The sequence below is a fragment of the Geotrypetes seraphini genome, chromosome 6, assembly GCF_902459505.1.
Source record: "Geotrypetes seraphini chromosome 6, aGeoSer1.1, whole genome shotgun sequence".
NCBI classification, from domain to species: domain Eukaryota; kingdom Metazoa; phylum Chordata; class Amphibia; order Gymnophiona; family Dermophiidae; genus Geotrypetes; species Geotrypetes seraphini.
This window is the reverse complement of record NC_047089.1, coordinates 197,829,220-197,854,985: the sequence shown is the minus strand read 5'-3', so window position 1 is coordinate 197,854,985 and position 25,766 is coordinate 197,829,220. Positions and strand designations below refer to the sequence as shown.

General features: G+C 45.5%; 1 protein-coding gene across 3 annotated transcripts in view; it reads right to left on the bottom strand.

Moving 5' to 3' along the window:
* Positions 1-20,682, bottom strand: part of GOLGA7 (golgin A7) — a 97,794-nt gene extending 77,112 nt beyond the window's left edge. For 2 of the 3 annotated variants that reach the window (XM_033949718.1, XM_033949720.1), the window contains exons 1-2: positions 20,530-20,682; positions 2,554-2,673 (exon numbers count right to left, since the gene is read on the bottom strand). In XM_033949718.1, the coding sequence (XP_033805609.1) occupies positions 2,554-2,664 (111 nt within the window). In that variant the 5' untranslated portion in view covers positions 2,665-2,673; positions 20,530-20,682. Of the gene's footprint in view, positions 1-2,553; positions 2,674-20,229; positions 20,252-20,529 lie in introns of those variants that run through there. The other variant, XM_033949719.1, reaches the window with a different exon arrangement.
* Between the last annotated feature and the right edge of the window lie 5,084 nt (positions 20,683-25,766).

Sequence of the window (25,766 nt, the reverse complement as noted above, 5' to 3'; positions counted from 1 at the left end):
AACATCCTTGGTGGTGGTGGTGGGGAAACCAGGCAATTTTGAAAGAAAAATATAATTTCCCAAACTCGACATGTTTCCCTTTCTAAGCTCTTGTCTTTATATTTCTGTACAAATAGTTACAAGTCAGTGATCAATGATCAGCATCTGGAACTTGGATGGCAAGCGAGATTCGGCCCTCCAATAGAAAATCAAGGAACATGAAACACTGAACAGTTACATGAACCTTTAAGATTAGAAGGTAATTGTCAGCCTAGCTATCGCTACCATTCAGCATTTGTTTTTAGAGAGTGACTCGCTGGGTAATAAAAGTTCTTTGAAAAGCACTACTGTTGAGAAACTCATTCTCAAAACATATGGACTGATATCAGGTCACCAGACAAGCAAGGAACAAACACTACAATGAGTTCTGCTGAGAATCCAAAGTATACACAGTCGAGTCACATTATTATGACCACGTCAGGGACGTACAATCAAATAACAAATGCACGTGTTGCATGCAGACTTTGTCGGTAGTTAAGACGAGATGTCAGCAAGTTGCCAATAAAGCAACCGGAGGAGTTGTTATGGGGAAAAAAGCATAATTTATCAGTCACTTAAAAAGGCATGATCATCAGCTACAAGGCCAAGGCGACAGCATTTCGGAAACAGTGGAGTTTGTGAACTGTTCACAGGCTGCTGTGTACTATGTACTGTGAGTGGACTAATGGAACCTTTTTGACAACCCGACATGGTAACTGTGGGGCAGCACAAGCAATCAATGCAAGAGGTGAACGTTGACTGAAGGTTAGTGCAGGCCGATTGGCAGGCTACCTTGGAGCAACTCAACATCCAAATGAACTAGCAGGCTTCCAGATGTACGTCCAAAATGACTGTGCAGCAAACCCTGTTGCGAATGGGGCTCTGGAGCAGATGGCTGGTGACTGCACCCATGCTCATGAGGGTTCATCACAAAAAAATAATTGCAATTTGCACAGGAGTACCATCATTGGACTTGCCTTCTCTGCTGAGTCATATTTTGAGCTCCATCGAACAGATGGACATTGGTGTGTGAGGCGTGAAAACGCCGAGAACAAACTCCTTGATACATCTGGAAGGCACTCTCAACCAATATGGGCATCTCTCCATCTTTGCCGATCAAGTACACCTGTATATGTTGACAGTCTTCCCTATGGCCAATGGGATATTTCAACAGGACAATGCAACAAGTCATACCACTAGAATTGTTCGGGAGTGGTTGGAGAGCATGACCAAGACTTCTAGCTACTTCCCTGGCCTCCAAAGTCCCCAGACCTTACATTTGGGACCACCTTGACTGACATGTTTGATGACTGAATCCAGCACCACACGCCTGTCAACTGTAGAACGCTCTAAAGTCTGCATGGCTCCAGACACTTCTAGCAACCATCCAGCATCTTACTGAGTCACTCCCATGGCATCTGGCTGATGTCCATGCGCCCTTAGATAATTTCAGTTTAAATTCGCTTTAGGACCTCAGCTAAACGGATTGTGTAGCATTCATGGAACCGGCATAACAAAGGTATTTGGGAGAACTTTAAAGCTTAATAAGATTACCTTTATAGATCTTAAGTTAAGTTTCTGTGAGGGTAGTTAAAAATTTGCTATGACTGTTATGGCTGAATTATATTTACTGTTATTTTTCTCTTTTATTGTCAGGGGGAAATACCTTGATAAAGCCCTTTGGGCGAAACATAGCCTTTGTTGGGAATGAAGAACCCCTGCTATGCTTTATGAAAGAGATGAGTATTAAAATCAGATAAATACAGAGCTATAAAATTATAAATTATATATATATATATATATATAAAAATGGAAAACTACTAAAAAATAGACCGATGAAGACCTTGGTGCTAATGAAACTGTGAATGAAATTTACACACGGTATGCACCGCTGAGGTCCTAAAGTGAATTTAAACTGAAATTATCTAAGGTTGCTTGTGGTTTTTTGATATTAGAAATAAAACCTTAGAAAAGAACTGCTGTATTGCCGTACATAGTTGTGATGTTCATGCTGCCAGAGGCGGTTATTCTGGATATTGGAAAGTGGTCATAATAATGTGATTTGACACGTGTATTATGACTTTTTAGAACCAATGGGCAATGTAATGCTCCAACCGGTATAATTTTTTTCTGGAGAAACCTAGAATCTTAATAGATATCTTTTAGTTCAACAAATACGTTTGTGCTGTATTATAAGAGTTTTCAAGAGACAACAGATAATCTTGTCATTTGAATAAAGGGAGCCACATGATATATCATATATTACAAAATATAGCATCTTTTGAATATTCTTACAATGAGCTCGCACATGGAATTACAGCCTACTTTTAATTCTGACAGCCTGGCCACATCACTTTTCTAACCCTGCCTTTTTTTTCCTCAAGATAATGTTTTCTAAACTGCAAGTTTGTGCAAAGTTATCCAGATTAAAAAATATTTTTTTAAGGTCTAATATTTACATAAAGTACCACAATAAATCTTATGACTATAGGCCTCCAAGTATACCAGCGTAAGCATTTTACATGAGCTACTTACTCTGTTCTCAAGTTCTGGAGGGAACTTGGTTTGAAATTGGCACAGGGTGCCATTGGTATAATCTCTCTGGATAAACACTTTACCGGCCACAGCTGCCTGTTGCTGTCTCATGGCCACGTCCTGAGAGTGAGAAAAAAAAGGGAGAAATCAATGAGAAATTCTAATCCCCTAATGCAAGAAACAAATACCTCTGTGTCTTGGTGTTCTGTAAACCCCACACTTTAAGAAGCATTCCATGTTGTGTTTCTAAGATTTTAAAATGAAAATATGGGTCTTATATCAGACAATTGCAAGTTCCAGGAGACTATCAGAACCCCAAGTTAAGTGTCATAATTTAGCTAAAATAGATAAGATTTTTTTTTTTTGGGGGGGGGGAAATTATGGCTGCACATTAATCATGATCAACACATTTTAACAAAACATAATAATCTGCATTTCCCAGCAATGCTTCAAAGCAGTTCACAAACGATTGTCAATTAAGCATGTTTACCTAATAATTGTTTTTCTTTGAGTCCTACCAGACAAAAGGGCTATTCCTTCTACTAGCCGAGGAAGATAGCAAAACTGCTTGTCTTCCTTATATGGGAAGATTATGTACCTACCTTGTTTATCTTTTCTCTAGGAGAAAGGAACCAGTGGGTTCTTGAACCAGTGGGATTATGCACCTTCACCGGCGTGGTGGGTGTAGAAAGCCTCATTTGCATTTTTTCCCTCCACCTCCCTTCTCCCTGGCTTGTCCGGTACTCCTCAGTTTAAATCAAAGCAGGAAGTCAATAAACATAAGAGGGAAGGGTATGGGGATTCTCCCCAAGAAACAAGTCTGTTCTGCTCATGATGAACACTTTATAACCCATAACAAGGTGGAACACAGACCACCTACTTTGAGTGCAGCCTGTACTAACAGGCATGGTGTTCTATAGCAGTGTTTTTCAACCTTTTTACACCAGCAGAAATAAAAGAATTATTTTGTGGACCGGCATCAGTCCATGGACCGGCGGTTGAAGAACACTGGGCTAAGTTGTGGGCCAGACCCCGCCCATCTCTACCCAATCTCCACTCCAGACCCCGCCCCCATAATAGTACTAATTGCACCTTGCACGTCCCGTGCCTCATCTGGAAGCCTTCCCTCTGAAGTTGCAATGTCAGAGAGAAGGCTTCCGGTTCAGGCGCAGGACGCCCGTAGGAACCACTGCCCGTGGCTTTGTGCACTGAATCAGTTAGAAAGAGGGAGCTGGCTCGAAGATAACGCCGCATCAATCGCACCGTGGACCGGCGGTTGAAGAACACTGTTTTGGGCCTGAAGCATGTGCTGGTCCTGTGGATCAGCAGGAAATTTCTGTGGACCGGCACTGGTCCATGGACCGGTGGTTGAAGAACACTGTTCTATAGGACACCCCCTGGTTTCTTGAGATAGATGAGCTTCTCTTACTCAGTTCTTGCTAGAGGCCAAGGGAACAAGAAAGCTGTCCAGAGCTACAGACAAGTCCAAGACAGAATGGCAGGCCACTGATAGGGCAGGCTTCAAGACTAATGTTCCTATCTCCTAGAAAGAAAATAAACAAGGTAGGTACATAATCTTCCCTTCTAGTCTAATATAATAAATCGGTAAGCCGAGCATGCGCACTTCCTATGCATACTTCCGTTTTCCGTGAGCTGTAGCATACATAGGAAGTGCGCATGCGAGGCAAGACAAGTGGCATGCGCGCCCTTCCCTGCTCTTCACCGCTGCCGGCCGCTAGCACCCCTGCCCTCTCCGTCGCCTCCCGGCTCCAGCGGCGTAGGCAGCACTATAAACACGCTGCTTTGCGCCCTTCTCTGCCGATTTCCTCTGCCGCGTCTCTGATGACATCATCGGAGACAGATGCGGCAGAGGAAATTGCCAGTAGAAGGCCGCGAAGCAGCGTGTTTAAAGTGCTGCCTACGTGGCTGGAGTCCCGAGGTTTGTCGGCGGTGGGAGGGTCAGGAGCAGGCCGGATCAACAACGGCAGTAAAAGAAGGGGGAAGGGCCGAACGGAGCAGGGAAGATAAGGTAAGAAAAGGGAAAGGGGGAGTGGGGGAAAATGCTGCTACTGCTTCTACACAGGAAAGGGGGGATAGGAGGGAAATGCTGTTGCTGCTGCATGGGGAAGTGGGATGGAAATGCTGCTGCACAGGGGCCATGGAGAGACAGGGAGAGGGATAGGGGGCTGCTTTGGGGGGAGGGGTGTGCTGGGGGGACACAGAAGGGGCCATGGAGAGATAGGGAAAGGGGACAAACAGCTTTGCTCTGGGGGGAAAGACAGAAGAGGGCCATGGAGAGACATTTGGGGGGGAGGTGGGTGCTGGGGGCAGACAGCGGCCAAGGAGAAAGAGATAAAGAAACACAGACAGACAGACACATCTGTTCTAGCACCTTTTAATGTAACGGGCTTAAAGACTAGTTCAATAATAATAATAATTTATTTTTATATACCGCCATACCCCAGAGTTCTAGGCGGTTCACAACAGGAACGTCAGTCTTGAACAATTGGGACCTATCAAAGCAGTCCCTGGAATCAATGGTGGGACAGATGAGCCTGCTGACAATACTAAAGCTCCGAAAGTGGTATCCAATTTTACCGCTACATACACCCTTTAAAATTTTGTAAAAGTATGGAGAGAGGACCAAGTGGCCACTCTACATATCTCTTCCGTGGACACTGCTTTTGACTCCACCCAGGAGGAAACTACACTCCTAATGGAATGGGCCTTTCAAATCCACCTGGAAATGGTTGCTTTTGAAGCCGGATGTCCCCGGCAGCTAGTGCCCACTAATACAAAGAGTTGATCCGATAGCCAAAGCTCATTAGGCACTTCTAGGTAATGCAGCAACACTCTGCATACATCTAGCAACTTCATGATCCTGTCAGTTTTCTTGGATCCCAAAAGCGTACATGCTGACAACCGGACCTCCTGGTTGACATGAAAGCTGGACGCTACCTATGGCAAGAAGGATGGGACTGTACGCAGTATAACTTCTATCTCCAATATTCTGAGGAAAGATTCCCTGCATGATAGAGCCTCCACTTCTGATACTCGTCGTGCTTTCACAGTGACTTCTATTCTTGATACCTCCTCCAACAGCTCAGATGGAGCTCTGGCTAGAGCTTGCAGAACGAGATTCACATTCCACAATGAAAAAGGGTGCTATATTGGCAGATACAGACATAATGCTCCCTTCAAAAATCTGGATACATCTGGACAAGAGGCCAATGTTCCTTTGCTGGTCTGAGGTCTGAAGCACGAGAGACCTATGACTTGTGGAGCCCACTGCTAGGCCTTTTTCAAGCCCTTCTTAAAGAAATGCTAGCACCACTACAATCAGGGCTGTAACTGGATCCTCGTTCTGTTGCGTTCACCAGCTCTGGAAACTCTTCCAGGCCTTTGCTTAATCTAACAGCATTGTGTGCTTCTTGGACATCAGGAGAGTGGGAATGACCACTTCCGAATAGCGTTTGCAAGCTAATGTGCACTCAAAAGCCCAAGCACTCTAGATGGTCCAGGACATTAGGGCTCTGTGTTAGCAATCCTGGATGACAAGGTAGCCTGAGACCCTGGTCCCGCTTTAAATGGACCAGATCTGCATACCACAGCCATCTCAAACAGTCTGGAGTCACTAGGATTATCAGTCTCCTTACTTGGCATCAGCAGCAGAAGAAACAGTGGGATTCTTGTCCCCCCACCATGACAGAGCCCTCTTCAAACTTGAGTCATGAGATGCCAGAAATACAGGTTGATCTTGCAGTTTCAATTTTAACAGTACTTGAAAACTGCAATACCAATCCAATGGCATTTCATGACTCAAGTTTACAAAGAGCCAAGTCGTGATGGGGAGTGGTAACTACTGGCTTTTTATAGAGGTCTGCTGAGTAATTTTAAATACAAAAATAGATAAATATGCATGGGTTAGCTCCTAATTATATAAAACATCTCCTTATTTTTCCTTCATAATCAAGAATCTATGACACTTCATTTTCCATCTAGGACATATTTCCTATCAGACAGCTTTAACCAGGAAATCTTTTCTTTTGGATGTTACAATTTCAAACGAGTAGAAGGTTGAAAATGTACCTCTTCCAGAAAGCATTTAATTAAGATATTTCTTTGATGAATAATGTAATTTGACTACTGTACTTCCTACAGCTGGTATATAGCTATCTGGAATTCTGTAATCCATATAGAACGAAACTGGATGAGTAACTGTACTGTATTATGTTATGTTAACATACTGCAGCAAAACCGGTAATAGGTGAGATCATGTGACTCATCTGCTCATTCAGCTCCACTGGTTACTAGTGTTTATGCTTCTCCCATTTGTATGCGACAGGATTCCAGATTACCTGACTAACCCTGACTTATTATTATAGAGCCCATGCCCTTCCAAAATTTGTTGTTTGGAGCAAGAAATGAATCACCAACTTGAAAAAGGATCTAGGTGTCATCTCTGATGATATGTGGCAACTCTCTGCTCAGTGTGCAGTGACAGCTAAGAAAGTAAATGGAATGTTAAGATTAGGAAAGAATGGAAAACAAAAATTTTGAACAACAACTTTGCATCATTTCATGGTGCAACTGTACCTTGAATATTGTGCACAATTCTGAATCTCAAGAAAGATAGAGCAGAATTAGAAAAGGGACATAAAAGAGCGATGAAAACAAAGAGATGGAGATGACTTCCCTCTGAGGAAAGGCTAAAGCAGCTAGGGCTCTTCAGCTTGGAGAAGAGATAGCTGAGAGAAGATATGACATAGGTTTATAAAATGCCAAGTGAAGTGGAACAGGTAGACATGAATCACTTGTTGACTCTTTTCAAAAATACTAGAACTATGAGGAAGCAATGAAGCTACTAATTAGTAAATGTAAAACTGGACAAAATATTTCTTCATTCAATGTGTAAAACTCTGGAATTTGTTGCCAGAGAATGTGATAAAAGAAATTAGCTTAACAGGGTTTAAAAAAGATCTGGCTAATTTCCTAAAAGAAAAAGTCCTTAAGCCATTTTAAAGATGGACAGGAAAATCGAATGCTTATTTCTAGGATAAGCAGCATAAAATCTGACTTACTCTTTTGGGATCATACCAGGTACTTGTGACCTAGATTGGCCACTGCTGGAAACTTGATACTGGTCTTGATGGACCTTCAGTCTGTCAACGGTTATGCTCTAATGCTTACGTTCTTACGATGCTCTAGCTATGTACTACTGTTGCTTTGGAACTCCTAAACCATCTCCAGTTACTTATCAGCTTGTACAAAATTAAAGCTTAGTTATTTCATTTGGTATTCCCTGAATGTTGATGAAGCATAGGGTGCAAAGAAGAACTGAGTGAAGTGAAGATAAATGGATTAGAAAAATCCTATTTTTTTCATTTTTTAAAATTATGTTTTGTTTATTATTTAACTGTTTTGTTGAACACTTTCATTGTCAACTGCCCTGATTTGGTTTTGAGAAGAGCAGTATATCAAATTAGAATAAATAAATAAAAAAGAAGAATCAGAAGTTGACACCAGTTTCCTTGATTAATAATTCTTCATGGGGCAAATTCCTTACACTTCTCATATTTACTATAATATCCAATGACCTAACACCACTTCTTTCTCCCAATAATTTGAAAGAGGATGAAGCAATCTAACAATGACTCTGGAACCAAACAATTAAGTCCTTCAGAAATCCACATACCAAGCCATTCAAATCAGATATAAACTCTGTTGACCAATTGAAGAAATGCAATAAAAGACTAGAAAATATACAATAAAGATGCAGGAAAGCACAGTTACTTACCGTAACAGGTGTTATCCAGGGACAGCAGGCAGATATTCTCACATGTGGGTGACGTCATCCACGGAGCCCCAGCGCGGACAGCTTTTCAAGCAAACTTGATTGAAGTTTCAAGTTTGCACACTGCACCACGCATGTGTGTGCCTTCCTGATCCACTAGAGGGCGCATACCCTCCTCATGGTCCTCAGTTCAGATAGCTAGCAAAGAAGCCAACCTCGGGGAGGCGGGCGGGTTGTGAGAATATCTGCCTGCTGTCCCTGGATAACACCTGTTACGGTAAGTAACTGTGCTTTATCCCAGGACAAGCAGGCAGCATATTCTCACATGTGGGTGACCTCCAAGCTAACCAAAAAGGGACGGAGGGAAGTTGGCAATACAAGAAAACAGATTACGCAAAACCGACTGGCCAAACCGGCCGTCGCTCCTGGACAGAGTATCCAGGCAGTAGTGGGAGGTGAAAGTATGAACCGAAGACCAAGTGGCAGCCTTGCAAATCTCCTCGATAGGCGTCGACCTGAGGAAAGCTACAGAAGCCGCCATCGCTCGGACTTTATGTCCCGTGACTCGACATTGCAGCGCGAGACCAGCCTGAGCGTAGCAAAAGGAAAAACAAGCAGCCAACCAGTTGGACAAGGTGCGCTTGGAAACTGGGCGTCCCAACCAATTAGGGTCGAAGGACAAAAAGAATTGAGGAACCGTCCAAGGAGACTGAGTGCGTTGAAGACAAAAAGCCAACGCCCTCTGACAGTCAATTGTGCGAAGCGCCACCTCGCTAGGAGGCGAGTGGGGCTTCGGAAAAAAGACCAGAAGAACAATGGAAAGATCGAAAGGAAAGTCCGAAACCACCCTGGACAAGAACCGGGGTTGAGTACGCAGGACCACCGTGTCATGATGAAATACAGGAAAAGACGGGTCCGCAACCAGAGCTTGCAGCTCACTGACTCTGCGAGCAGACGTGAGAGCAACCAGGAAACCCACCTGCCAGGTGAAGTAATTCAAAAGAGCTTCATCAATGGAATCAAATGGAGGTATCACCAATTGAGCCAGGAACACACAAAGATCCCAAACCACCGGAGGGATGTACAATGAAGAAATCCCTCATAAAACGGGAAACCATCTGGTGGACGGAGAGCAGCGTCCCATTTAGCGGCCGAAGAAAGGCAGCAAAAGCACAGAGGTGGACTCGAATAGATGTAGATTTGAGACCAGACCGAGACAAGTGCAACAGAAAATCCAGCACTGAAGGCAAGGAGGCAGAGAGCGAATCCATGCGGTGCTCAGCACACCACTCAGCAAATCAGGACCATATCTGGGAAAAGCATTGCCGAGTGGAGATCTTTCGAGAGGCCTTGAGAACACCCCCACCGACTGAGAGAAACAGAAGGAGGGAGGCACGTTGCGAGGAACCAAGCTGATAAGTGTAGAGACTGCAGATTGGAATGCAACAGAAACCGCAACACTGAGACAGCGGAGACGGGAACATAGGTAGAAGCTGAGTCTCCCTGACACGCTGGAGGAGCCGGGAGAACCATGGCCGCCAGGGCCACAGAGGAGCCATCAAGATCCTGGTGGCGCAGACCGACAGGAGGTGTATCAAAGACCCGAGAATCAGAGTAAAGGGAGGGAACGCATAGAGGAACCTGCCCATTCCATCGAGAAGGCAAGCATCCTCCTCGATGCGAACCCAGGAGAACATCCTCGAGCAATATCGAGGCAACCAGTGAGTGAGGGGCGAAGCGAACAGAACTACCTGTTGGGTTCCCCACCGAACAACCACATGCCGCAGAGTCCGAGAATGGAGCAACCATTCATGCGGTCGAAAAGGGCGACTCAACGTGTCCAACAGACAATGCTGCACGCCCTGGAAAAACACCGCCCGAAGAAAGAAGCAGTGGTGTAACGTCCCCTGCCAATGACGAAGGGCTTCCCTGCAAAGTAACAGGGAACCTGTACACCCTGGCTTGGTCACAGAAATAACGCCACCGAGATGTCGGGACGCACCAGGACCCCGCAATCTTGCAACCCATAACGAAAATCCACCACGGCATTGTAAATGGCCCGGAGCTCCATCAGATTGATGCGGCTGCGACAGTCTGCACCCGACCAAGGACCCTGAGTCCGAAGGCCGTCGAGGTGCACCCCTAAGCCCATGCCGAGGAGTCCATCGGCAGAACCTTCTGATGCGGGGATACGAAGTGGTGGCCCACCAACGAAACGAGCGTGTCCAGGAGGGAGGCACCACAATGTGCTGGGAAGCGGGATCCCGATCCTGCCATCACTGAGATGCTCGGGTCCAGCGGGGAACACGAAGATGAAACCAGACGAACAGCGGGACATCACCGTGGAGACCCCTGATCCAAAAAGGATCAGCAACAGCTCAGCCGAGGCCGAAGACCGCTGAGACACCAGCTGACTCAAGCGCCGACAGGCAGCCTGCCGAGGCAGAGGCAGAAAAGACCGGAGGCGGACCGAGGACAGAGGGGCCACCTTCCGGCATAAACAAACAAGGGCCTCCCCCTGAGGCCGAGACAAGAAGGAGCGCAGACAAACTGGGTCCAGGTCCGCCCCGACGGACTCCCGAGACCGGGGTGGGCAGAGTCTGACCCACTCCCGTACTAGAAACTAGTGCAGGTCACGAAGGGCCAGGACTAGACGCAGAAGGGAGGATGGGAATGCCCAACCGACAGAAGAGAGGCAATACTCCCGGTGCGTAGACACAGAGACACCCCTCCCGAAGGGAGGGGAGGAATCCCCAGAAGGGGAGCAACCCAGAGGCTATGCGAGAATAGTCAAAAGGACGGCCAGGAGTCGCCGAAGCCGGCGGCTGAACCCTAACCCGGCGCTGCTGCAGCTATTGCGGCTGCTGCGAAGGAGGCCGAGATAACACAAGAAAGGTATCCAGAGGGCCCCTCCGGAGAAGGAGACCAACCCACCAAGGCAGACGGGATTTAGCTGGAGGCGTCCCGAGGGGCGAAGGACCGGTCGCGGTCTGAGAGGCGGTTAGTGGCCACCGCAAGAGAGGCCTGAAGAAGCGCAGAACTCACGCAAGTAAAAGCGGCAAGACGACCCTGGAGGTTCGGATCCTCAGCCACACTCTGCGCCAAGCGAGATGACGCATGGCGGGAGCAATAGAGCCGGAGCAGGGAGAGAGTCTCCTCCAGGAAACCAAACTCCGCACTACAAGATTCCGTCACGGCTGCCCGTAATGAACCGAAGAGAAAGCGGGGAAGCCTCTCAAACCGGAGCTGGAGACGCCGAGGCGCAAACCCGCAGTCGACGCCGAGGCCCAATACCTCAGCCGCTGCCGAGGTAAAACGGCCCAAGTGACGTCAAGGCACAAAGCTTCCGTCGACGGCACGAAGCCTCGGCAACGACGAGGCACCGAGCTCCAGCCGACGATGAGGCCCTCAGCCTCAGTCGACGTCGAGGCACAAGCCTCAGGCGACGTCAAAGCACCAGCGTCAAATGACGCGGAGCACACGGCCGCAGCCGACGTTGAAGGTACAAAGACACACAGCCTCAGTCGACATCGAGACCCCAAGCCCCAGTCGACAGTGAGTCAGAAAATCAAAGCACAAAGCCTTAGACGACGTCGAGGCACCCAGCCGCATACTACGTCGAGGCACAAGGCCTCAGGCGGTGGTGAGGCACCAAGCCGCAGTCGACGTCGAGGCACAAAGCCTCAGTCGAGGCACCAGGCCCCAGTCGACGTCGAGGCACCAAGCCCCCAGTCGACGTCGAGGCACGAAACCTTCGTCGACGTCGAGGCACGAAGCCTCCGTTGAGGCACGAAGCCTCAGTCGACGTCGAGGCACGAAGCCTCCGTTGAGGCACGAAGCCTCAGTCGACGTCGAGGCACGAAGCCTCCGTCGACGTCGAGGCACGAAACCTCCGTCGACGTCGAGGCACGAAACCTCCGTCGACGTACGAAGCCTCCGTCGAGGTCGAGGCACGAAGCCTCCGTCGAGGCACGAAGCCTCCGTCGAGGCACGAAACCTTCGTCGACGTCGAGGTACGAAGCCTCCGTTGAGGCACGAAGCCTCCGTCGACGTCGAGGTACGAAGCCTCCGTTGAGGCACGAAGCCTCCGTCGACGTCGAGGCACGAAACCTCCGTCGACGTCGAGGCACGAAACCTCCGTCGACGTCGAGGCACGAAGCCTCCGTCGAGGCACGAAGCCTCCGTCGGGGCACGAAGCCTCCGTCGGGGCACCAAGCCTCCGTCGGGGCACCAAGCCTCCGTCGGGGCACCAAGCCTCCGTCGGGGCACCAAGCCTCCGTCGGGGCACGCAGCCTCCGTCGGGGCACGCAGCCTCCGTCGAGGCACGCAGCCTCCGTCGACGCACGAAGCCTCAGTCGACGTCGAGGCACGAAACCCCCGTCGACGTCGAGGCACCAAGCCTCCGTCGAGGCACCAAGCCTCCGTCGAGGCACCAAGCCTCAGTCGACGTCGAGGCACACAGCCTCCGTCGAGGCACGAAGCCTCCGTCGAGGCACCAAACCTCCGTCGAGGCACCAAGCCTCCGTCGAGGCACCAAGCCTCAGTCGACGGCGAGGCACGAAGCCTCCGTCGAGGCACGAAGTCTCCGTCGAGGCACGAAGCCTCCGTCGAGGCACGAAACCCCCGTCGACGTCGAGGCACACAGCCCCCGTCGAGGCACGAAGCCTCCGTCGAGGCACGAAGCCTCCGTCGAGGCACCAAGCCTCAGTCGACGTCGAGGCACGAAGCCTCCGTCGAGGCACGAAGCCTCCGTCGAGGCACGAAGCCTCAGTCGACGTCGAGGGACGAAGCTCCAGTCGACGTCGAGGCACGAAGCTCCAGTCGACGTCGAGGCACATCGAGTTTCAGAAGTCGGCACCGTACCAATGAAACTGGTAATAAAGGTGCAGCAGTGCACTCCATAAGGGCAACCTCGATATGAGTATTCCCATGAAAGGAGGCACGCTTTGAAGGTCTCGTAGAGGCGGGCACGATCGCACTCGATGCCTGGAATGCCTGAGACTCAGCCGGTGGCGTTACCGAGGTAACGCACCTAGAAGAAAGAAAGAAAGAAAAACTTACCGGGGATCGAAGCTGCACAGTCCGATTCCAACGAAGGAAAGAGGGTCCCGGCCATTCTGCTCACACGAGGTGAGCCCAGAGAGAGGCCAGGGAAGAAGAAAATACAGCTGCAGGCAAATGAGGCCTAGCCGCATGGCTGAGGCCCAAGAAGGGCCTGCCGGAGGAAAAACACAATAAAAAGTCCTCTTTTTTTTTTTTTTTTTTTGAAACAAAGAAATACACGCACAGCGACTCCCTAACAAAATAAAGAAGCCGCGGTGCCAGAAAGGCACTTAGAAGAACGCAGAGAAGAGAGACAAGGTCTTTCTGGCTCAGCGGAAAACTAAGAACTGAGGACCATGAGGAGGGTATGCGCCCTCTAGTGGATCAGGAAGGCACACACATGCGTGGTGCAGTGTGCAAACTTGAAACTTCAATCAAGTTTGCTTGAAAAGCTGTCCGCGCTGGGGCTCCGTGGATGACGTCACCCACATGTGAGAATATGCTGCCTGCTTGTCCTGGGATAAAGGTTTTACTGGTCTGATTAAAAAGAACTTTCAAGTTCAACTTGGTAAGCTTGCCTCTATATGATAACACACAAGCTCTGGAAGAAAGATGCTTGACAAAATGCAAGAATTATTAATGATTTTATTAAAGGGTTTTGTTACTGGTGCAAAAATATGGAACACTTCAATAACAACAAAACCTACTAGAAGTAAACTTCAGTGTGAGATCATTCCCAAAATATCCTAACAAATGAGATTCATTCTTATTGTAAAAGCAAAATAAACCTAACATAATCCTACATCTCCAATGGAGATAGAGGCAATGTTCCCTCTAAGGATTGAGCTGATGTGAGCAAAACTTTTTCAATCCAAGCAAAGGACAAAGTTGACGTGAGAGAAATTTTTTACATTACCTTGTGAGTACTTCTTACAGATACACACACATATTATACATAAACACTAACAAGGAGGTTGAAATGTGCCATACTCTGTATGCTTTCCCTACTTGTTTGCCAGTACTTCATAGCTACTCTGAATTTTATTTAGATACTGGGTATTTAGCACAACTCCCCCTGTATGAGCACCATTCTTAAAAAAAAAAAGGGGAAAGGGACAATAGGGGCACTTTTGAACAAAGCAGAGACGAACCCCTTCACTGTCAACAAACTGCCACTCCCTTGTTTTTGATGGTATTATATACACTGTACGCACTCCAGGGAATTATGTACCAAAAAACAAAATAATGCACAGCAAAGTGAGACAGAATATCGAACAGAATAGAGTTTACAATATTGTGGAAATATATGCAGATACTTTAACATATGGCTCTCAGTCAGCTCTAGCTGTCCAGTCCAGCATTTTCCTGTTGGTTATATTAACAGTAATGTTCAGCAGTATTCTAACAGAAATTCTGGAGGTTGTTGTTAGGTATCATTGACTCGTGAATTACCGATCTAAAAAGAATTTGGTTTTGTGCTAGTCCGGTAAGGTCCTCCAGTGTCATCCCCATTGTTGTTTTCAATGTGTCCAGCCATTTGATTGCATGTCGCCCTTTTCACCTGGTTCCTTCAATCTTCCCAAATATGATGTTCTTCTCCAGTGATCGCTCTCTTCTGACAGTGTGACCAAAATAAGACAGACGGTCATAACGTCATCATTTGGTCTTCGAGTGACATAACTGGTTTTAGGTAGGTTTCCAAATATGAAGTAATACAAAATACTACTTATGTCACTCAAGACCTACAGAACAATTGCAAATTACCATATCTTCCACAAGTCACAAACGCTTCCATACAGCGTCTCCCCCTTCTCTCCCCCCCTTCCATCCAGCGTTTGCCCCCTTCTCTGTTTCCCCCTCCCCCGCTTCCATCCAGCATCTGCCCCTTCTCTCTCTCGCCCTCCCCCCGCTTCCATCCATCTGCCTCCTTCTCTCTCTCCTCCTCCCCTCGCTTCCATCTAGCGTCTGCCCCTTCTCTCTCTCTTTCCCCCATCTTCTGTTTCCATCCAGCGTATGCTCCTTCTCTCTCCCCTCCCTCCTGCTTCCATCCAGCGTATGCTCCTTCTCTCTCCCCTCCCTCCTGCTTCCATCCAGCATCTGCCCCTTCTCTCTCTCTCCTCCCTCCTGCTTACATCCAGCATCTGCCCCCTTCTCTCTCTCCCCTCCCTCTTGCTTCCATCCAGCATCTGCCCCTTCTTTTCCCCCTCTCCCTGCTTCCAATCAGCGTCTGCCCCTTTCTCTCTCCCCCTCCACTCTACTTCCATCTAGTGTCTGCCCCATTCTCTCTCTTTCCCCCTCCACCCTGCTTCCATCCATCGTATGTCCCCATCTATCTCCCTCCTGAGCGGCCTCCTACCCAAAGGTGTGCAGCCACTCAGCTTAGAGGGAATAGTGGGGTAAAGGTTAACTAAGATTCCTTCCTTGACCTCATCTTTTATTTCCAGGTGTCACCTCAATACCTACTTTGGAAAGATTAGGTTCTTTACCTCATTAATCTTCTTTCTTGTAAACCCACATTCTATTCCTGAACCCTCGGGGAGTCAATCCTTTCTTGCGAGATCTCTTGTAGGAAGCTTCATTTGCATACTTTTGCTCTTCCTCTCTTACTTTTGAAAAGATCAAACAAGGCATCAGCTATGTAATCCACTCCAGTAATCAAAAATGGGAGATATGTGTCCACATTAGTGACCGGACTGTATCGAAACTAGAGTGACAGGTCCTAGTGACAAAGGATGCTGTGGAGTTTGAACACAAAATCTATTCTGCAATTGTGGGTGTCCTTCAACACCACACCGTCTTCACTGGGAAGAGAGGTGCATTTGGCAACCTGCACTACCAAAGAATCCTAGGGGTAACAAAAAGCTAGTTAAATGTAGCAGCCATCACATGGAGCTTAGTCATAGCTTTTGCCTTCTGCAGGGGTCTTTCTGGCACTTCCCAGTGATGTCTTGATGCTATGGAAAACAGGAGGACTGAGATTTAGAACTGCGCATAAGGAAGCACTGCGCTTCAGAGGCCTGAGGAGTCTTAACTCCTGGAGGTAATCCAAAATTAATCTTATTAGCGCTAATGACCTGGACAGTCTGCGCACAGTGGGGTCCTCCCCAAGTTCTGGAGCATCCCCCAGATCCAGGTCCAGCAGCCCTGTGGATGCAGCATCATCACCCACTGTAGAAGTTCCTGTCAGGGAAAGTAAAGGTATAAAAATGGAATTCTGATCATCAAAGTCAGGGCTGCTCAAGTCCGGTCCTCGAAATCTACTGGCAGGCCAGGTTTTCAGGATATCCACAATGAATATGCATGACAGAGATTTGCCAAGAGGAAAAAGGGAGTCCAACCTTGTTGGGTCCCTTGTTTGGTAAAAAGGTTTTTAAAATATTTTGGTTGTCACATTAAAGTTTGCCTACATCGTTGTATATTTCAGCAGTTTTGGTTTGTTTGTTCCTGACAGAGATTTGCCTGCACTGCCTTCTTGGTATGCAAATCTCTCTCTCATGCATATTCATTGTGGATATCCTGAAAACCTGGCCTGCCTGTAGATCTCAAGGCAAATATATAGAAAAGGGTAAACTTAGAAGAATCAACGAAGAAGAGTGATAAAGAGCATGTGTTGAAACAAAAAAATCACTCTAAGTGATTCTTATAAATATGCTGTATAGATGATATAATAGATGTGCAAAAAAGTTTTATATGCTCAGAATCATGGAGGTGGAAACTGAGGGAAACCCCAACCCTACCGCCTCACCGTCCAATCATCGCATATGAAAAAAATGAGCAACAGATTATATTGTAACTTTATAAATAAAATGCCAAAAAAGGCTTAAGGTCTTAAAGGGTGTACGTCATATCATTCAAAAGAACTCAGCAAACTTATCTTTTTAGCTTGCAGGTTCTGACGTGACACGTTTCGTTCCTGCCTCAGGGAACCAATGAAAATATGTAAAGAATTTTAATATGGTGGGCGTCAAAGATTCAAAAATGATAACACATGTCTCACGTAAAAAAACGGAGAGCATTTCACACAGCTTCACATCATAAAGATAGAAGCTGTGTGAAATGTTCTCCATTTTTTTACGTGAGACATGTGTTATCATTTTTGAATCTTTGACCAGCTGCTTTTACCACAACCTCTGGTAATGCGTTCCAGAGCTTAAGTAGACTGAGTGAAAAAATATTTTCTCCTATCGGTTTTAAAAGTATTTCCCTGTAACTTCATTGATTGACCCCTAGTCTTTGTAATTTTTGAGAGTGGAAAATTTGATCCATTTGTACCCTTTCTATTCCACTCAGGATTTTGTAGACTTCAATCATATCTTCCCTCAGCCATCTCTTGGTCACTCTTCTTTGAACCGTTTCTAGTGCCGTTATATCTTTCTTGAGACAAGGAGACCAGAACTGAACGCAATACTCCAGGTGAGGTCGCACCATGGAGCAATGCAGAGACATTATAACATTACTAGTCTTGTTAACCTTTCCTTTTTTAATAATTTCTAGCATCCTGTTTGCTTCTTTGGCCGCCGCACATTGGGAGGAAGGTTTCATTGTATTGCCTATAATGACACTCAGATCCTTTCCTTGGCCGCTAACCCCAAAGGTGGACCCTAGCATCCGGTAACTGTGATTTGGGTTATTCTTCCCAATGTGCATCACTTTTCACTTGTCCACATTAAATTTCATCTGCCTCTTGAACACCCAGTCTTCTAATTTCCTAAGGTTTGCCTGCAATTTTTTTTACAATCCACATGCATTTTAACAACTTTGAACAGTTTAGTGTCATCTGCAAATTTAATCACTTCAATCGTCATTCCAATTTCCAGACCATTTATTAATAAATTAAATGGCACTGGTCCCAGTACAAATCCTTGTGGCACTCCACTGTTTACTTTCCTCCATTGAAAAAAATTACCATCTAATCCTACCCTCTGTTTTCTATCCAATAACCAATTCCTAATCCACAACTGAATGCTGCCACCTATCCCATGACTCTTTAATTTTCTCAGGAGCCTCTCATGAGGAACTTTGTCAAAAGCTTTCTGAAAATCTAGATACACTACATTGAATGGCTCACCTTTATCCACATGGTTATTCATACCTTCAAAGAAGTCAAGCCAATTGGTGAGGCAAGATCTCCCTCGGCTGAATCAACAATTTTATTTTTTTTTTAAACTGTTTCCACCATTTTGCCTGGCACTGAAATCAGGCTTACCAGTCTGTAAATTCCCGGATCTTCCCTGGAACCTTTTTTAAAAATCAGCGTACCATTGGCCACCCTCCAATTTTCAGGTACTACAGACAATTTTAGCGAAAGGTTACAGATCACTAACAGCAGGACAACAATTTAATGTTTGAGTTCTTTTAGTACTCCGGGATGTATACCATCTAGTCCAGGTGATTTATCACTCTTTAACTTATCAATTTGACTTAGTACGTCCTCCAGATTCACCAAGATTTTTTAGTTCCTCCGCATTATCACCCTTGAAAACCATTTCTGGTTCAGCTAAATATCTTACATCTTCTTCTGTAAAGACAGAAGCAAATAATTCATTCAGTCTCTCCGCTATGGCCTGATTCTCCCTGAGCGCCCCTTTTGCTCCTTGATCATCCAACGGTCCCACAGATTCCCTCACAGGTTTTCTGCTTCTGATGTACCTTAAAAAAATTGTTATGAGTTTTTGCCTCTTTCGCAAGTTTCTCTTCATATTTTTTCTTAGCTTTATCAATGGAAACTAAGCCAGAACCTGCTCTGCCTGCCAGAAACTCTCTAGCAGAAGGTTCAAGCTTACAAAACTGTATAACTGTAAAAGGCTATTGTCCTATGGAGACTAACTAAGTAAAGTTTGCTCTTTTAAGATCTAAACTTTCTATAGAAGAGAACGTACAATTCAGCTTTTATTCCCAAACCTATCAAAGCTTAGAGCAAAATAATGCATACTTACCCAAATATATATCTTCTACTCTTCTCCTCCTCTCAGAAAGAGAATGCCCTCTTCCTCTCCCCTCAGAAAGGGAAGTGTGTGGTGCAGTATTTAAAGCTACAGCCTCAGTACTCTGAGGTTGTGGGTTCAAATCCACACTGCTCCTTGTGACACTAGACGTCACTTAATCCCCCCACTGCCCCATCTACAGTATATTAGATAGATTGTGAGCCCATCAGGACAGACAGGGAAAATGCTTGAATGCCAAGCCCCTTGAAGCATGACTTCAAAAGAGTTTGAGCCACATAGTACATAATTACTTTATTGGTCTTGGGGTGTAAAGCATCACAAGATCCACAGGGAAGTTCTTGTGCCACATTGCTTAAATTCAACATAAGCTGCATGGTGCTAAACTAAACTGTTTTGAGTGGTAGCAGTAAGAAAAATAATTGCACACTTGTAGGGAGCCTTGGCATGGACAGCTAGACCAGAAAAGTTGGCCCACTTCAGTCTGATGATTATGTTTCCAAAGTTAATGTCCTGACAATAAAGAATAAAAACAACTTCAAACAAAAGCAAAACATTGCCAGTATTGATAACCAAACGGTACAAGTAATGGTGAAGGACAAGAAAAACGTAAATACAACAGCTGAAAACAAAAGACAGAAACTTCAGCCTATTAAGAATCCAAAAGAAAAGAAAAAAGAGCTCAAATTCTACAGGAACAACAAATGAATTAAACAAACGTCAAAGACTGGATGAATAACACCACTTTAACCCATCCTCGTCCCCTCCATAAGTACTTTTAAGGATCAAAGATGCTAAAGGAATATTGAGTCTATGGGGGAAATACTGGTATCCTGAAGACCACAAAAACAAGACAATGTAAATTATCGATGAGACTAGAGACTCGAGTCTTCTTACTTTTTCCTTCTCGCTCAATGAAGTTGGAGAAATAATAGACACTAAACGATCATTTAACACCTGTTTGACAAGCTAGTCCCTTCTAAACCAGCTCCCCTTGTCTGCAAAACAGGTAACAGAAAAACAGTGACCAGAGATCTGGCTGCCCTCCTCACACGCATTCGGAGAAGCTAGTACCCCCAACCCCGTACGCTTCGTTTCTTATCACTACCCTCCCCCGCCCACGGTCCGTCATCTCGCCCCCTTGCTCCCCCTCCCCCGCCCTCGAGCAGCCATCTCTCTTTCATTCTCCCATCCTACCTTCAAACTTGTTTTTTGCGGTCGCCGACAGCGATTCACACAGGTTGCCTGGGGCAGCCCCGTACCTTCCGTCTACTGCGTCCCGCCCCGCCGGAAATAGGAAGTTGCGTCATTGCAGAGGGACGAGGCAGAAGGTAAACAGTGTCGTCAGAGGGGGGTGGGGCACGGTAAAGGGAAGGCTCTCTGGCCTGTTTCGTTCCGTTCGTGTGAATCAGGGCCAGCGACTTCAGATCGGATCGAAGACGAGAGAAGTAGTCGGTTTCGTTAATGAACTTCTGTCTCTTCTGGGGTTCCTTTTACCGCACCTGGAGATGGTACGGGGAGTGGCCTTGACTTCTTTAACGGCCTCGTATTGGGCTTAGAGGGGCACGATACTACTATCCCCCTAAGGAGAGCGTTGTCTCCAGAGCCACAGTTTGTGATAAGCCTTGCGTGTGTATGGTAAAAGGCAGTGCAAGCCCGCGAAGCGTTCCCTAAACTGATGAAATTGCACCCGAGTTTGCTTCTGGACTTTTATATGCACTCTGGTCCCCTACACGTTCCGCCTTTGAATCTGTAAATGCAAGACTTATCTACACAGTTTTATTTTATCGCGATCTTGGTTAATAAATAAATAAACGTTCTTCTTTTAACCACTTTGAAAATATTTTTGTACAGCATTTTCTAGGTGTGGGAATGGCTTTTTATAAAATTGTGGGTTTGTATGCATGTGCAAATGCATTTGTCAACATTGACCATACATAATTTTAAGTGGCCTGCCTATAGGATTTCTGGGTTTTGTGTTTGGATGGTGCTGTAGTTCACGCAGCAGCAGCGTAACATATGTGTAGCTGGCATGGATCACCAAGCCCCATCAGCTGAAGACTCAGCAGCCCACTGACCCTCTTCTTCAAAAAGTGCAATGCTTCGCAACAGTAGTACTATCTGCAAGCTTAGTTTGTGTGAAAGCTGAGCATGCACAGGGTACCAATATTGGAACACAAAAAAAAGCACAAAGTGGTTTTACTTTTCAGGTGGTGGGGCTTGAGGATCCCCACCAGCTAAGGTATTTTATTTATGTGGGAGGGGGTGTGTGAGAGGGGAAATATATGCCCACCTGTTGGCCTAACCAAAAATTGCCTTCTAGCTAGCCCATTGGTATACATTTACATATCTTGGATCAAGTGAAACTTTTAGTGAGAGTGTGTGCTGCTGGGGATTATTGTGGGAGCTTGTATGGAAGGGAATGGGGACTTGTATACCACCTTTTTGTGGCTTTGGCATTCAAAGCAGTGGGCACTGAAGGATTAAGTGACTTGCCCAGGGTCACAAGGAGCAGCATAGGGATTTGATCTCACAACCTCTGGGTGCAGAGGCAACAGGGATAGTTGGCCCTCTTGTCAGCTGGGAGGAGAGGTAAGCAGCAAGAATCTTAAAATCTGCAAGTTCTGAGTTATAGACAAATCTGACTTAAGAACAGCTTTAAAGAGGTAACTCGTTCTTAACCCAGGGACTGCCTATTTTATTTCATATGGCAACATGGTAGGCCAATAAAGTTATCTCTGTCTGTGAAGAATGTTCCTCCCTGCACATTGTATTAACTACAGTAAGTTTGCCATTGTTCTGATAGTCTAAACCCTAGTATTATAGTTATGTATCATCACTGAATGGACTTTCAGTTCTTAAGCAGATCTTTTTTATATAGAACTTAAAACAAGGTAAGAAAAAACTTAGTTCAGCTGATTGGAAAGAATTGCAGCTTCTGCTAACAGCCCATTCTTAATCAGTGTGATTTCCTGAGCTCAGGGAGCTGGGAGAGTAAATTCAGCATTACCTGGAGGTAATGCTTGGTGACCATAAGGATAATGGTACTTTTTCTTATTATCCCACTTCATTTTCCTACTGAATTTTATGGATTTTATACTGTGAACCACTTAGCTATAATGACTGCAGAATGACTGTTGCAATTTGAATAGGAGAGTGCTAAGCAAGGCAGGGATATGTACAGTGTTTAGAAAGGACTGCCAAGGGGAGAGGGTGACTTATTAATTTATATGCTCCCAATGAGGACCAAGAGGAATGCTATAAGGCAGTACATAAGAACAAAAGAATTGCCGCTGCTGGGTCAGACCCGTGGTCCATCTTGCCCAGCAGTCCGCTCACGTGGCGGCCCTTAGTTAAAAAACCAGTGCTCTAAATGCATACGTTCCAGTTTAGCAGGAACTTGTCCAACTTTGTCTTGAATCCCTGGAGGGTGTTTTCCCCTATAACAGACTCTGGAAGAGCATTCCAGATGTCTACCACTCTCTGGGTGAAGAAGAACTTACTTACGCTTGTATGGAATCTATCCCCTTTCAGCTTTAGGGAGTGCCCTCTTGTTCTCCCTATCTTGGAGAGGGTGATCAATCTGTCTTTATCACCTAAGTCTATTCCCTTCAGTATCTTGAATGTTTCAATCATGTCCCCTCTCAGTCTCCTCTTTTCAAGGGAGAAGAGGCCCGGTTTCTCCAATCTCTCACTGTATGGCAACTCCTCCAGCCCTTTAACCATTTTAGTTGCTCTTCTCTGGACCCTTTCGAGTGGTACCATGTCCTTCATGTATGGCGACCAGTGCTGGACGCAGTACTCCAGGAGAGGGTGCACCATGGCCTCGTTACAGCGACATGATAACTTCTCCGATCTGTTCATGATCCCCTTTATCATTCCTAGCATTCTGTTCGCCCTTTTCACCGCCACCACGCATTGCATGGACGTATTCATCGACTTGTCAATCAGAACTCCCAAGTCTCTTTCCTTGGAGGTCTCCAAGTACTGCCCTGGACATCCTGTATTTGTGCATGAGATTTTTGTTACCGACATGCATCACTTTACACTTATCCACGTTGAACCTCATTTGCCATGTCGATGCCCATTTCTCGAGCTTGATTATGTCACGTTGCAGATCTCGCAATCCCCCTGTGTCTTCACTATTCTGAATAACTTTGTATCGTCTGCAGATTTTTAATCACCTCACTCGTTGTACCAATGTCCAGATTGTTTATAAAGGTGTTGAAGAGCAAGGGTCCAAGCACCGAGCCCTGCGGCACCCCACTGGTGACCCTCTTCTAGTCTGAGTATTGTCCATTTATCCCCCACTTTCTGTTTCCTATGCTCCAGCCAGTTTTTAATCCATGTGAGTATTCACCCTCAGTTCCATAGCTTGCAATTTTCTGAAATGGTCGTTCATGTGGAACCTTGTCAAACGCCTTCTGAAAATCCAGATATACAATGTCGACTAGATCGCCCTTGTCTATCTGCCTGTTTACTCCCTCAAAGAAGTGCAGCAAGTTCATCAAACACGATCTGCCTTTGCTGAAACCGTGCTGACTGGTCCTCATCAGCCTGTCAAATTTTGTGCAGGGGGAAACTTTAGTGTCACAGTGGATGCTAAGTTGGATCATTCATTACTGGAGTAAAGCACAAGGAAAAGGTTTGTTAACACCTGATGTAGATACTGTACTTGGTGGACTTTAGGGCCAGATCCTTTCTGACCAATTGCTAATTTTGATATTACATACTGTAAACATCAGCTCACACTGGGAACCTTCCCTATTGATAAATCTGTTCTTAAAATTGGAAAGCATTTAAATGGGTATTAAAATGAAATTGAATTCAGCTGCTTTTTACAAGCAAGAATGGCTGTGATATCTGAAAAGCTCTTGTGCGGTAACATTCTTGAGAAATTTTTACACTGGTCCAATAAAAAGTTATTTTATTGCCCGTAAGACCTCAACAGCAAATTTAAGAACAGCAAGACAAATCAACCAAGAGAGATTTAAGGCATGACCATATCACAAAATGAAAATGAAAGAAAGGAAAAAAAAATAAAGCTTTGGAATAAACGTAAGAATAAAGGGGGTCTTTTACTAAGACACACTAGCCGATTTAGCGCGCGCTAAATTCTAATGCGTCCATAGAATATAATGGGCATGTTAGCATTTAGGTCACGCTAAATCGGCTAGCACGCCTTAGTAAAAGAACCCCAAAATGAATTAATTAAGAATAAAATGATTAAGGGCTATATTCACCCAAGAAAAAAAACCTTAGAAAATAAAAAAAAATCAGGTTTCTTTAAAATTCATCTATGTGTTAGTTAATTAAGGCTCAAAGATTTTTTGCCTAGTTTTATTTAATAGATAAAACAACTGTCATTTCAGGGACTTTTGCCTAGTTCCCCAGGGCGTATCACTGAGGCATCTGTTAACACATGTTTTACCCTCATATTCACGGAAGCAGGCTGTTTATTGGTTTGTTTAAAGTATTCATTGTGCTTTTAAGATTGAGATTGTGCCTTTAAGATTGAGATTGTGCTCTTTGATTGTGTAATTTTAGTTCTTTTGTAATAGGCTCCTTCAGAGCACGTGTACAGTACAGTAGAGAATGATGCGGGGACAGAAATTCATCCCGGTCCCCTCTACTCAGTGAAGTGCATTTTTCGTCCTCTCCCTGTCCCTACAGTCTTAATTTTCTTCCCTGCGTCTCTCCCTTCTTAAAGTAGAAACATGATTTTATGCAATTTTATGAGCTTAGGGCATTGCAAATATTTTAACCAGGGAAGTTGGAAAGAATGCCATATTCTGCATGCTTTCCCTACCTATTCACGTTATAGCTACTCTGAATAAAATTCAGATATACTGTATTCACTCCAGGGAATTAAGTATATATATAAAAAATTAAGACAATGTACAGAAAAACAACATATTGAGCAGCATAATATTTGCAGTATTCTGGAAATATATAGGGGTATTTTAATACTTAGCTTGGCATTTCAGTATCTTCCTGTTGGTCGTGTAAACATTGATATTTCAGCAGCATTAACCAAACATCCTGAGGTTACTAGCAACCATAAACCTTATGCCCCCTTCTACAAAGCCGCTAGCTGCGGCACAGTAACGGCCCCAAAGCCCATAGAGATTTAAAGGGCTTTGGGGCTGTTGCTGTGCGGCTTTGTAGAAGAGGGGGTTAGTGTTTTTGATAGATTGCCAAATGGCCACCAGGCTTCAGTTCTGCTAACTGCTCATTGGAATATTGGACAAGTCACTCAGCCATCCATTGAATCAGGTACAAAACATTAAGCCCTCCAGGATGATAAAAATACCTACTATACTTGAATGAGACTTGCTTTAAGCTATTACTGAGAAAGGTGTGATCTAAATCCAAAATCTAGTAAGGGGGTGCTGAGGCTGTAGCTGTAACCACTACACCATGGCTTCCCGATG